General features: G+C 50.6%; 1 protein-coding gene across 1 annotated transcript in view; it reads left to right on the top strand.

Annotated features, from left to right (window-relative positions):
- The window catches only part of LOC110518582 (CUB and sushi domain-containing protein 2), a 552,259-nt gene that overhangs the window by 376,394 nt on the left and 161,682 nt on the right, over positions 1-14,183 (top strand). The window contains 4 exon segments of the mRNA XM_036953653.2: positions 260-448; positions 13,964-13,999; positions 14,002-14,031; positions 14,034-14,139. Coding sequence (XP_036809548.2) covers positions 260-448; positions 13,964-13,999; positions 14,002-14,031; positions 14,034-14,139 — 361 coding nt within the window.

The following is a 14,183-nucleotide window of genomic DNA, read 5'->3' on the forward strand; positions in this document are numbered from 1 at the left end:
TCTCTCCCATCTCTATCCCTCCCTCTGTTTCTGTCTCTCTCTCCCATCTCTATCCCTCTCTTTTCCCTCTGTCTCTCTCTCATCTCTATCCCTCTCTCTTTCCTCTGTCTCTCTCCCATCTCTATCCCTCCCTCTTTCCTCTGTCTCTCTCCAATCTCTATCCCTCTCTCTTCCCTCTGTCTCTCTCTCTCATCTCTATCTCTCCCTCTTTCCTCTGTCTCTCTCCCATCTCTATTCCTCCCTCTTCCCTCCTCCCCAGCCTATGAGCTTAATGAGTGTCTGGACCCAGAGCCGTTCCGTTACGGCGTGGTGGTGGGGGCAGGCTACAACGTGGGCCAGTCCATTTCGTTCGAGTGCCTCCCCGGCTACCAGCTAATGGGACATTCCATCCTGACCTGCGAACACGGGACCACACGCAACTGGGACCGCCCCTTCCCTCGCTGTGAAGGTAACACACTACAGACTCTAATTCCGATTCGCTAGCGCCACCCGTAATAGCACCTCATTGGTCCAATTAATTCCTGTTCAACTTTGAAATGAACCAGTACTGGACTTAAGAGCTCTTCAGTGGAATCAATACCAAGAAGATAGGGAACAAGATGGAGATAGGGGAACAAGATGGAGAGAGGGGAACAAGATGGAGAGAGGGGAACAGGATGGAGAGAGGGGAACAAGATGGAGAGAGGGGAACATGATGGAGAGAGGGAACTAGATGGAGAGAGGGAACTAGATGGAGAGAGGGGAAAAAGATGGAGAGAGGGGAACAAGATGGAGAGAGGGGAACTAGATGGAGAGAGGGAACAAGATGGAGAGAGGGGAACAAGATGGAGAGAGGGGAACAAGATGGAGAGAGGGGAACAAGATGGAGAGAGGGAACTAGATGGAGAGAGGGGAACAAGATGGAGAGAGGGAACAAGATGGAGAGAGGGGAACAAGATGGAGAGAGGGGAACAAGATGGAGAGAGGGGGACAAGATGGAGAGAGGGAACTAGATGGAGAGAGGGAACAAGATGGAGAGAGGGAACAAGATGGAGAGAGGGAACTAGATGGAGAGAGGGGAACAAGATGGAGAGAGGGGAACAAGATGGAGAGAGGGGAACAAGATGGAGAGAGGGGAACAAGATGGAGAGAGGGGAACAAGATGGAGAGAGGGGAACAAGATGGAGAGAGGGAACTAGATGGAGAGAGGGAACAAGATGGAGAGAGGGGAACAAGATGGAGAGAGGAGAACAAGATGGAGAGAGGGGAACTAGATGGAGAGAGGAGAACAAGATGGAGAGAGGGGAACTAGATGGAGAGAGGAGAACAAGATGGAGAGAGGGGAACTAGATGGAGAGAGGGGAACTAGATGGAGAGAGGGAACAAGATGGAGAGAGGGAACTAGATGGAGAGAGGGAACAAGATGGAGAGAGGGGAACAAGATGGAGAGAGGGAACAAGATGGAGAGAGGGAACTAGATGGAGAGAGGGAACAAGATGGAGAGAGGGAACAAGATGGAGAGAGGGAACTAGATGGAGAGAGGGGAACAAGATGGAGAGAGGGAACTAGATGGAGAGAGGGAACTAGATGGAGAGAGGGGAACATGATGGAGAGAGGGAACTAGATGGAGAGAGGGAACAAGATGGAGAGAGGGGAACTAGATGGAGAGAGGGAACAAGATGGAGAGAGGGGAACTAGATGGAGAGAGGGAACTAGATGGAGAGAGGGGAAAAAGATGGAGAGAGGGGAACAAGATGGAGAGAGGGGAACTAGATGGAGAGAGGGAACAAGATGGAGAGAGGGGAACAAGATGGAGAGAGGGGAACAAGATGGAGAGAGGGGAACAAGATGGAGAGAGGGAACTAGATGGAGAGAGGGGAACAAGATGGAGAGAGGGAACAAGATGGAGAGAGGGGAACAAGATGGAGAGAGGGGAACAAGATGGAGAGAGGGGAACAAGATGGAGAGAGGGAACTAGATGGAGAGAGGGAACAAGATGGAGAGAGGGAACAAGATGGAGAGAGGGAACTAGATGGAGAGAGGGGAACAAGATGGAGAGAGGGGAACAAGATGGAGAGAGGGGAACAAGATGGAGAGAGGGGAACAAGATGGAGAGAGGGGAACAAGATGGAGAGAGGGGAACAAGATGGAGAGAGGGAACTAGATGGAGAGAGGGAACAAGATGGAGAGAGGGGAACAAGATGGAGAGAGGGGAACAGGATGTAGAGAGGGGAACAAGATGGAGAGAGGGGAACATGATGGAGAGAGGGAACTAGATGGAGAGAGGGAACAAGATGGAGAGAGGGGAACTAGATGGAGAGAGGGAACTAGATGGAGAGAGGGGAAAAAGATGGAGAGAGGGGAACAAGATGGAGAGAGGGGAACTAGATGGAGAGAGGGAACAAGATGGAGAGAGGGGAACAAGATGGAGAGAGGGGAACAAGATGGAGAGAGGGGAACAAGATGGAGAGAGGGAACTAGATGGAGAGAGGGGAACAAGATGGAGAGAGGGAACAAGATGGAGAGAGGGGAACAAGATGGAGAGAGGGGAACAAGATGGAGAGAGGGGAACAAGATGGAGAGAGGGAACTAGATGGAGAGAGGGAACAAGATGGAGAGAGGGAACAAGATGGAGAGAGGGAACTAGATGGAGAGAGGGGAACAAGATGGAGAGAGGGGAACAAGATGGAGAGAGGGGAACAAGATGGAGAGAGGGGAACAAGATGGAGAGAGGGGAACAAGATGGAGAGAGGGGAACAAGATGGAGAGAGGGAACTAGATGGAGAGAGGGAACAAGATGGAGAGAGGGGAACAAGATGGAGAGAGGAGAACAAGATGGAGAGAGGGGAACTAGATGGAGAGAGGAGAACAAGATGGAGAGAGGGGAACTAGCTGGAGAGAGGAGAACAAGATGGAGAGAGGGGAACTAGATGGAGAGAGGGGAACTAGATGGAGAGAGGGAACAAGATGGAGAGAGGGAACTAGATGGAGAGAGGGAACAAGATGGAGAGAGGGGAACAAGATGGAGAGAGGGAACAAGATGGAGAGAGGGAACTAGATGGAGAGAGGGAACAAGATGGAGAGAGGGAACAAGATGGAGAGAGGGAACTAGATGGAGAGAGGGGAACAAGATGGAGAGAGGGAACTAGATGGAGAGAGGGAACAAGATGGAGAGAGGGAACTAGATGGAGAGAGGGGAACAAGATGGAGAGAGGGGAACAAGATGGAGAGAGGGAACAAGATGGAGAGAGGGGAACAAGATGGAGAGAGGGGAACAAGATGGAGAGAGGGGAACAAGATGGAGAGAGGGGAACAAGATGGAGAGAGGGAACTAGATGGAGAGAGGGAACAAGATGGAGATAGGGAACTAGATGGAGAGAGGGGAACAAGATGGAGAGAGGGAACAAGATGGAGAGAGGGGAACAAGATGGAGAGAGGGGAACAAGATGGAGAGAGGGAACTAGATGGAGAGAGGGAACTAGATGGAGAGAGGGAACTAGATGGAGAGAGGGGAACTAGATGGAGAGAGGAGAACAAGATGGAGAGAGGAGAACAAGATGGAGAGAGGGGAACTAGATGGAGAGAGGAGAACAAGATGGAGAGAGGGGAACTAGATGGAGAGAGGAGAACAAGATGGAGAGAGGGGAACTAGATGGAGAGAGGGGAACTAGATGGAGAGAGGGAACAAGATGGAGAGAGGGAACTAGATGGAGAGAGGGAACAAGATGGAGAGAGGGGAACAAGATGAAGAGAGGGAACAAGATGGAGAGAGGGAACTAGATGGAGGGAGGGAACAAGATGGAGAGAGGGAACAAGATGGAGAGAGGGAACTAGATGGAGAGAGGGGAACAAGATGGAGAGAGGGAACTAGATGGAGAGAGGGAACAAGATGGAGAGAGGGAACTAGATGGAGAGAGGGGAACAAGATGGAGAGAGGGGAACAAGATGGAGAGAGGGAACAAGATGGAGAGAGGGGAACAAGATGGAGAGAGGGAACAAGATGGAGAGAGGGAACTAGATGGAGAGAGGGAACAAGATGGAGAGAGGGAACTAAATGGAGAGAGGGGAACAAGATGGAGAGAGGGGAACAAGATGGAGAGAGGGAACAAGATGGAGAGAGGGAACAAGATGGAGAGAGGGGAACAAGATGGAGAGAGGGAACAAGATGGAGAGAGGGAACTAGATGGAGAGAGGGAACTAGATGGAGAGAGGGAACTAGATTGAGAGAGGGAACTAGATGGAGAGAGGGAACTAGATGGAGAGAGGGAACTAGATGGAGAGAGGGGAACAAGATGGAGAGAGGGGAACAAGATGGAGAGAGGGAACAAGATGGAGAGAGGGGAACAAGATGGAGAGAGGGAACAAGATGGAGAGAGGGAACAAGATGGAGAGAGGGGAACAAGATGGAGAGAGGGAACTAGATGGAGAGAGGGAACTAGATGGAGAGAGGGGGACAAGATGGAGAGAGGGGAACAAGATGGAGAGAGGGAACAAGATGGAGAGAGGGGAACAAGATGGAGAGAGGGGAACAAGATGGAGAGAGGGGAACAAGATGGAGAGAGGAGAACAAGATGGAGAGAGGGGAACAAAATGGAGAGAGGGAACAAGATGGAGAGAGGGAACAAGATGGAGAGAGGGGAACAAGATGGAGAGAGGGGAACAAGATGGAGAGAGGGGAACAAGATGGAGAGAGGGAACAAGATGGAGAGAGGGGAACAAGATGGAGAGAGGGAACAAGATGGAGAGAGGGAACTAGATGGAGAGAGGGGAACAAGATGGAGAGAGGGGAACAAGATGGAGAGAGGGAACAAGATGGAGAGAGGGAACTAGATGGAGAGAGGGGAACAAGATGGAGAGAGGGAACAAGATGGAGAGAGGGAACTAGATGGAGAGAGGGGAACAAGATGGAGAGAGGGAACTAGATGGAGAGAGGGAACAAGATGGAGAGAGGGAACTAGATGGAGAGAGAGGAACAAGATGGAGAGAGGGGAACAAGATGGAGAGAGGGAACAAGATGGAGAGAGGGAACTAGATGGAGAGAGGGGAACTAGATGGAGAGAGGGAACTAGATGGAGAGAGGGGAACAAGATGGAGAGAGGGGAACAAGATGGAGAGAGGGAACAAGATGGAGAGAGGGAACAAGATGGAGAGATGGGAACTAGATGGAGAGAGGGAACTAGATGGAGAGAGGGGAACAAGATGGAGAGAGGGAAACAAGATGGAGAGAGGGGAACAAGATGGAGAGAGGGGAACAAGATGGAGAGAGGGGAACAAGATGGAGAGAGGGAACAAGATGGAGAGAGGGAACTAGATGGAGAGAGGGAACAAGATGGAGAGAGGGAACAAGATGGAGAGAGGGAAACAAGATGGAGAGAGGGGAACAAGATGGAGAGAGGGAACTAGACGGAGAGAGGGGAACAAGATGGAGAGAGGGAACAAGATGGAGAGAGGGAACAAGATGGAGAGAGGGAACTAGATGGAGAGAGGGAACAAGATGGAGAGAGGGAACAAGATGGAGAGAGGGAAACAAGATGGAGAGAGGGAACAAGATGGAGAGAGGGAACAAGATGGAGAGAGGGAACAAGATGGAGAGAGGGAAACAAGATGGAGAGAGGGAACAAGATGGAGAGAGGGAACAAGATGGAGAGAGGGAACTAGATGGAGAGAGGAGAACAAGATGGAGAGAGGGAACTAGATGGAGAGAGGGAACTAGATGGAGAGAGGGAACTAGATGGAGAGAGGGAACTAGATGGAGAGAGGGAACAAGATGGAGAGAGGGGAACAGGGAGAGTGTGTGTGTGTGTGTGTGTGCGTGTGTGTGTGTGTGTGTGTGTGTGTGTGTGTGTGTCAGCAAATGTGCATTTATGTACACACCCACATCTGTACTTGTGCTTTCCACATCCAAATCAAGCCAGGATGCACCAGCCCATCCCCAGCTCTCCTGCGAGGATCTCTGACTGTGAACGTAATTAACTTGGCTTTAATGTAAGGGATGTAAGAGTAGAGAGACAGAGAACTTCCACAAAGCTGTGAACGATCTGAGAGACAGGGCAAGGAGGGCATTCTACACCATCAAAAGGAAAATACAATTTGACATAGCAATTAGGATCCCTTTTATGGTTGTGAGGTCTGGGGTTCGCTCACCAACCAAGAAATCACAAAATGGGACAAAGACCAAATTGAGACTGCAGAATTTTCCAAAAATATCCTCAGTGTACAACGTAAAACACCAATTAATGCATTAAGAGCAGAATTAGGCCGATACCCGCGAATTATCAAAATCTAGAAAAGAGCCGTTCAATTCTATAACCATGTAAATTCAAATCCAAATTCAAGTGTCCAATTTAAAGCAATTTATTTAATTCAAAACCAAAAGCTGAGCCTGAAAACAAAAACACACAAAAAAATTCCCAAAGTCGACTAAATTACTAATAAAGAAAGAAAACAGAGCTGCACATATTCTCCTCCAAGAGATAAATTATTTGCAGAAATGACTAAATGTTTTCCAAATTGTATCTTAAATTGTATTAAAGCCCAGAGGAAAAAAGAAAAGCTCTTCCTCTCCTCTCTGTATTATCCTGCCTGAACAACACTGAATAATAACATCTGCATAGTAAACACTGTCTACTATCATTACCTGAAGACTTTTAGTTTTTATCAAAGATTCTCTGTAATTAGCATTTCGTGATTAACTAATCAAATGTAATGAACTAGGAAGTCGGGGCACCCGGGAAAATATTCAGATTACAAAGTTATAATTTTCCTAATATAACTTTTCAGATATTTTATATCTGATCAATTAGTCTTCTGATTAATGACTTATTTATTTTACCTCACGTTAGTCTCATTCCAAACGTCGTAAATTGTTAGTTATCTGCACGAACCCACTATGAGTCATCCATCAATTGTCTTAAATCATTTATTTATGAACCTCCCCCTCGTCTCGACCCCACTGAACCCTTCGACAACATTCCGCTGAAAAGGCAGCGTGCAAAATTCAAAAATATTTTTTTCACACACAAGAGAGAGATGATGAGGGAGGAGGACCTCCAGGCACAGAGAGAGAAATAAAAAATAAAGGAAAACTAAACAGATACAAAACAGATGTATTTACATATAGAGAAATACAAAGGGAGAGAGGAAGCTGGAGGAAACAGGTACAAAAGTATCTATATCCACATTAAAATGATTCATATATCGACATAACCTGAATGGCCGCTCAGCAAGGAAGAAGCCACTTCTCCAAACCGCCCTAAAAAAGCCAGACTACGGTTTGCAACTGCACATGGGGACAAAGATCATACTTTTCTGAGAAATGTCCTCTGGTCTGATGAAACACAAATAGAACTGTTTGGCCATAATGACCATCGTTATGTTTGGAGGAAAAAGGGGGAAGCTTGCAAGCCGAAGAATACCATCCCAACCGTGAAGCACGGGGGTGGCAGCATCATGTTGTGGAGGTGCTTTGCTGCAGGAGGGACTGGTGAACTTCACAAAATAGATGGCATCATGAGGTAGGAAAATGATGTGGATATATTGAAGCAACATCTAAAGACATCAGTCAGGAAGTTAAAGCTTGGTCACAAATGGGTCTTCCAAATGGACAATGACCCCAAGCATACTTCTAAAGTTGTGGCAAAATGGTTTAATAAGGACAACAATGTCAAGGTATTGGAGTGGCCATCACAAAGACCTTAATCCTATAGAAAATCTGTGGGCAGAACTGAAAAAGTGTGTGTGAGCAAGGAGGTACAAACCTTACTCAGTTACACCAGCTCTGTCAGGAGTAATGGGACAAAATTCACCAAACTTATTGTGGGAAGCTTGTGGAAGGCTATCCGAAACGTTTGACCCAAGTCAAACAATTTAAAGGCAATGCTACCAAATACTAATTGAGTGTATGTAAACTTCTGACCCACTGGGAATGTCATGAGAAAAAATTTAAAGCTGAAATAAATCATTCTTTCTACTATTATTCTGACACTTCACATTATTAAAGTAAAGTGGTGATCCTAACTGACATAAAACAGGGATTTTTTACTAGGATTAAATGTCAGGAATTGTGAAAAACTGAGTTTAAATGTATTTGGCTAGGGTGTATGTAAACTTCTGACTTCAACTGTATATAGAGACAGAGGAAGTGTTATAAAGAAAGACAGAGTCAAAGATATATATATATATATGTATATGAGATTCTTGAAAAGTAGCCACCCTAGCCGTCCTTGATGGCATCTTTGCACAGTCTTGGCATTCTCTCAACCAGCTTGTTGAGGTAGTCACCTGGAATTCATTTCAATTAGGAGGTGTGCCTTGTTAAAATGTAATTTGTGGAATATATTTCCTTCTTAATGCGTTTGAGCCAATCATTTGTGTTGTGACAAGGTAGGGGTGGTATACAGAAGATACCTCTACTGCAGAGGATAAGTTCATTAGAGTTACCAGCCTCAGAAATCGGCAACTAGCTGCTCCTCAGATTGCACCCCAAATAAATGCTTCACAGAGTTCAAGTAACAGACACATCTCAACATCAACTGTTCAGAGGAGACTGTGTGAATCAGGCCTTCATGGTCGAACTGCTGCAAAGAAACCACTACTAAAAGGACACCAATAAGAAGAAGAGACTTGTCCAAGAAACTTAAGCATGGAAAATAGAGCGGTGGAAATCTGTCCTGGTGTGATGAGATATTTGGTTCCAATCACCGTGTCTTTGTGAGACGCAGAGCAGGTGAATGGATGATCTCTGCATGTTTGGTTGGAAGAGGTGTGATGGTGTTTTGCTGGTGACACTGTCTGTGATTTATTTAGAAGAAGTCAAGGGACACTTAACCAGTATGGCTACCATAGTATTCTGCAGCAATACGCCATGCCATCTGGTTTCTGCTTAGTGGGACTATCATTTGTTTTTCAACAGGACAATGACCCAACACACCTCCAGGCTGTGTAAGGGCTATTTGACCAAGAAGGAGAGTGATGGAGTGCTGCGTCAGATGACCTGGCCTCCACAATCACCCGACCTTAACCCAATTGAGATGGTTTGGGATGAGTTGGACCGCAGAGTGGAGGAAAAGCAGCCAACAAGTGCTCAGCATATGAGGGAACTCCTTCAAGACTGTTGGAAATGCATTCCAGGTGACTACCTCATGAAGCTGGTTGAGAGAATGCCAAGATTGTGCAAAGCTGTCATCAAGGAAAAGGGTGGCTACTTTGAAAAATCTCAAATATAAAATATGTTTTAATTTGTTGAATACTTTTTTGGTTACTACATGACTCCATATTTGCCATTTCGTAGTTTTGATGCCTTCACTATTATTCTACAATGTAGAAAACAGTCCAAATAAAGAAAAACCCTTTGAATGAGTACGTGTGTCCAAACCTTTGAATGAGGAGGTGTGTCCAAACCTTTGAATGAGGAGGTGTGTCCAAACCCCTTGAATTAGTAGGTGTGTCCAAACCCCTTGAATGAGTAGGTGTGTCCAAACCCCTTGAATGAGTAGGTGTGTCCAAACCCCTTGAATGAGTAGGTGTGTCCAAACCCCTTGAATGAGGAGGTGTGTCCAAACCTTTGAATGAGGAGGTGTGTCCAAACCCCTTGAATGAGTAGGTGTGTCCAAACCCCTTGAATGAGTAGGTGTGTCCAAACCCCTTGAATGAGTAGGTGTGTCCAAACCCCTTGAATGAGTAGGTGTGTCCAAACCTTTGAATGAGTAGGTGTGTCCAAACCTTTGAATGAGGAGGTGTGTCCAAACCCCTTGAATGAGTAGGTGTGTCCAAACCTTTGAATGAGTAGGTGTGTCCAAACCTTTGAATGAGGAGGTGTGTCCAAACCCCTTGAATGAGTAGGTGTGTCCAAACCCCTTGAATGAGTAGGTGTGTCCAAACCCCTTGAATGAGGAGGTGTGTCCAAACCCCTTGAATGAGGAGGTGTGTCCAAACCCCTTGAATGAGGAGGTGTGTCCAAACCCCTTGAATGAGGAGGTGTGTCCAAACCCCTTGAATGAGTAGGTGTGTCCAAACCCCTTAAATGAGTAGGTGTGTCCAAACCTTTGAATGAGGAGGTGTGTCCAAACCTTTGACTGGCACCGAAGCTGCTCCTGAATAATATTATCATAAACTAAAACTATTTTGTAAGTTGTCTGTGATTCTATTCCTCCATTCCAATCAGGGTCTCTCCACTCCCAGCAGTCAGTGGGGTTTAGGAGGGACATTAGGAGAACATGTTAGTGAACGCGAGGAGGGGTTTCAACATCATTCAGCGTTGTTTCAGGACCGCCCGTGTGTTCTGGGGACATTTGAAACATCCATATAAATGCAAAGCACCTCCTTAGAGGGGTTTAGAAGACGTGTGTGTGTGTCTGGGGGGGGTGGGGGGGGGGGGGGGGGTGGAGGAGAAGGAGGATTGAGGTGGAGGGAGGGGAGGGAGGGAGGGAGGGGGGTGGGTGGAGGGGGAGGACAGAGGTGGAGGAGGTGGGAGGTGGAGGAGTAGGAGGATTGAGGTGGAGGGGTAGGAGGAGGAGGGAGGGGAGGGAGGGTCAATCTGTCAGTTAGTGGGGAAGGGGGACTATGAAGTCCCGGAGCAAATGCTCTGTCCTGGGGCTATGAGAGTCAGAGATGAGGGGTAGGAGGAGGGGGACAGTGCAGTGTGGTCAGAGACGAGGGGTAGGAGGAGGGGGAGAGTGCAGTGTGGTCAGAGACGAGGGGTAGGAGGAGGGGGAGAGTGCAGTGGGTTCAGAGACGAGGGGTAGGAGGAGGGGGAGAGTGCAGTGGGGTCAGAGACAAGGGGTAGGAGGAGGAGGGAGTGGAGGGAGGGTCAATCTGTCAGTTAGTGGGGAAGGGGGACTATGAAGTCCCGGAGCAAATGCTCTGTCCTGGGGCTATGAGAGTCAGAGATGAGGGGTAGGAGGAGGGGAAGAGTGCAGTGGGTTCAGAGAGGAGGGGTAGGAGGAGGGGGAGAGTGCAGTGTGGTCAGAGACGAGGGGTAGGAGAAGGGGGAGAGTGCAGTGTGGTCAGAGACGAGGGGTAGGAGGAGGGGGAGAGTGCAGTGTGGTCAGACGAGGGGTAGGAGGGAGGGGGAGAGTACAGTGGGGTAGAGAGACGAGGGGGAGAGTGCAGTGGGGTCATAGACGAGGGAGAGAGTGCAGTGGGGTCAGAATGAGGTCAGAGGAGGGGAGGGTGCAGTGGGGTCAGGACGAGGGGTTGGAGGAGGGGGAGAGTGCAGTGGGGTCATAGACGAGGGGGAGGGTGCAGTGGGGTCAGAGATGAGGGGTAGAAGGAGGGGAGGGTGCAGTGGGGTCAGCAAGACTACTACCCCTAACACATACAGCTAGTGCCCTCCACAGCCCCATATATCCTCTACTCCTTCATCCCTCCCTCCCTCCCTCCCTCCCTCCCTCCCTCCCTCCCTCCCTCCCTCCCTCCCTCCCTCCATCCCTCCCTCCACAGCCCCATATATCATCTACTCATTCATCCCTCCCTCCCTCCCTCCCTCCCTCCCTCCCTCCCTCCCTCCCTCCCTCCACAGCCCCATATATCATCTACTCATTCATCCCTCCCTCCCTCCCTCCCTCCCTCCCTCCCTCCCTCCCTCCCTCCCTCCCTCCACAGCCCCATATATGTAGTTCTTCATCCATCCCTCCCTCCCTCCCTCCCTCCCTCCCTCCCTCCCTCCCTCCTTCCCTCCCTCCCTCCCTCCCTCCCTCCCTCCCTCCCTCCCTCCCTCCCTCCCTCCCCTCCACAGCCCCATATATCCTCTACTCCTTCATCCCTCCCTACCTCCATCCCTCCCCTCCACAGCCCCATATATCCTCTACTCCTTCATCCCTCCCTCCCTCCCTCCCTCCCTCCCTCCCTCCCTCCCTCCCTCCCTCCCTCCCTCCCTCCCTCCCTCCCTCCCTCCCTCCCTCCCTCCCTCCCTCCACAGCCCCATATATAAGTACTCATTCATCCCTCCCTCCCTCCCTCCCTCCCTCCCTCCCTCCACAGCCCCATATATCCTCTCTCATTCATCCTCCCTCCCTCCATCCCTCCCTCCACAGCCCCATATATCCTCTACTCCTTCATCCCTCCCTCCCTCCCTCCCTCCCTCCCTCCCTCCCTCCCTCCCTCCCTCCCTCCTCCCTCCCTCCCTCCCTCCACAGCCCCATATATCATCTACTCATTCATCCCTCCCTCCCTCCCTCCCTCCCTCCCTCCCTCCACAGCCCCATATATCCTCTACTCATTCATCCCTCCCTCCCTCCCTCCCTCCCTCCCTCCCTCCCTCCCTCCCTCCCTCCCTCCCTCCCTCCCTCCCTCCCTCCACAGCCCCATATATCCTCTACTCCTTCATCCCTCCCTCCCTCCCTCCCTCCCTCCCTCCCTCCATCCCTCCCTCCACAGCCCCATATATCATCTACTCATTCATCCCTCCCTCCCTCCCTCCCTCCTCCCTCCCTCCCTCCCTCCCTCCCTCCCTCCCTCCCTCCCTCCCTCCCTCCCTCCACAGCCCCATATATCATCTACTCATTCATCCCTCCCTCCCTCCCTCCCTCCCTCCACAGCCCCATATATCCTCTACTCCTTCATCCCTCCCTCCCTCCCTCCCTCCCTCCCCTCCCTCCATCCCTCCCTCCACAGCCCCATATATCATCTACTCATTCATCCCTCCCTCCCTCCCTCCCTCCCTCCCTCCCTCCCTTCCTCCTTCCTCCCTCCAATCCCTCCCTCCCTCCCTCCACAGCCCCATATATCCTCTAATCCTTCCATCCCTCCCTCCCTCCCTCCCTCCCTCCACAGCCCCATATATCCTCTACTCCTTCATCCCTCCCTCCCTCCCTCCCTCCCTCCCTCCCTCCCTCCCTCCCTCCCTCCCTCCCTCCCTCCCTCCCTCCCTCCCTCCCTCCACAGCCCCATATATCCTCTCTCTCCCATCATCCCTCCCTCCCTCCCTCCCTCCCTCCCTCCACAGCCCCATATATCCTCTACTCCTTCATCCCTCCATCCCTCCCTCCCTCCCTCCCTCCCTCCATCCCTCCCTCCTAAGCCCCATATATCATCTACTCATTCATCCCTCCCTCCCTCCCTCCCTCCCTCCCTCCCTCCCTCCCTCCCTCCCTCCCTCCCTCCCTCCCTCCCTCCCTCCCTCCCCTCCATCCCTCCCTCCACAGCCCCATATATCATCTACTCCTTCATCCCTCCCTCCCTCCCTCCCTCCCTCCCTCCCTCCACAGCCCCATATATCATCTACTCATTCATCCCTCCCTCCCTCCCTCCCTCCCTCCCTCCCTCCCTCCCTCCCTCCCTCCCTCCACAGCCCCCATATATCCTCTATTCCTTCATCCCTCCCTCCCTCCCTCCCTCCCTCCCTCCCTCCACAGCCCCATATATCCTTTACTCCTTCATCCCTCCCTCCCTCCCTCCTCCCTCCCTCCCTCCCTCCCTCCCTCCCTCCCTCCCTCCCTCCCTCCCTCCCTCCATCCCTCCCTCCACAGCCCCCATATATCCTCTCTCCTCCCTCCCTCCCTCCCTCCCTCCCTCCCTCCCTCCCTCCCTCCCTCCCTCCCTCCCTCCCTCCCTCCCTCCCTCCCTCCCTCCCTCCCTCCCTCCCTCCCTCCCTCCCTCCACAGCCCCATATATCCTCTACTCCTTCATCCCTCCATCCATAACTCCATTCCTCCCTCCCCAGCCTCCACTGGGACGGGGTTATGGCCTTATCTTCCTGGAACACTCCAACCGAGTCCTCACTCACTAACAGGCTTCCTGGGTAATCTTCAGCCCTGGTGTGTGTGTGTGTGTGTGTGTGTGTGTGTGTGTGTGTGTGTGTGTGTGTGTGTGTGTGAGTGTGAGAGTGTGTGTGAGAGACAGAGACAGAGAAGGAGACAGAGAGACAGAGAGAGAGACACAGAGAGGCAGAGACAGAGAATCATTTTTTCACTGATTCCCCTTGATAAAGACTTCTGTATGGTTTTATTAAGTATGTGCTATTTATCCCCCCCCCCCATCTCCCCAGTGCCCTGTGGGGGTAACCTAGCGTCAGACAACGGGACATATTCTCTCCTGGTTATCCGGAGGAGTACCCAGCTCTGCTGACTGTACCTGGCTGATCACCGTAGCAACAGGCCTTGGTGTCAGACTCAACTTTACCCTACTGCAGGTCCATGGGCCACATGACTTCATCACTGTCTGGTGAGTATTTATATATATATATATATATATATATATATATATAT

This window comes from Oncorhynchus mykiss, chromosome 18 (genome assembly GCF_057628025.1).
Source record: "Oncorhynchus mykiss isolate SJ-2025 chromosome 18, ASM5762802v1, whole genome shotgun sequence".
NCBI classification, from domain to species: domain Eukaryota; kingdom Metazoa; phylum Chordata; class Actinopteri; order Salmoniformes; family Salmonidae; genus Oncorhynchus; species Oncorhynchus mykiss.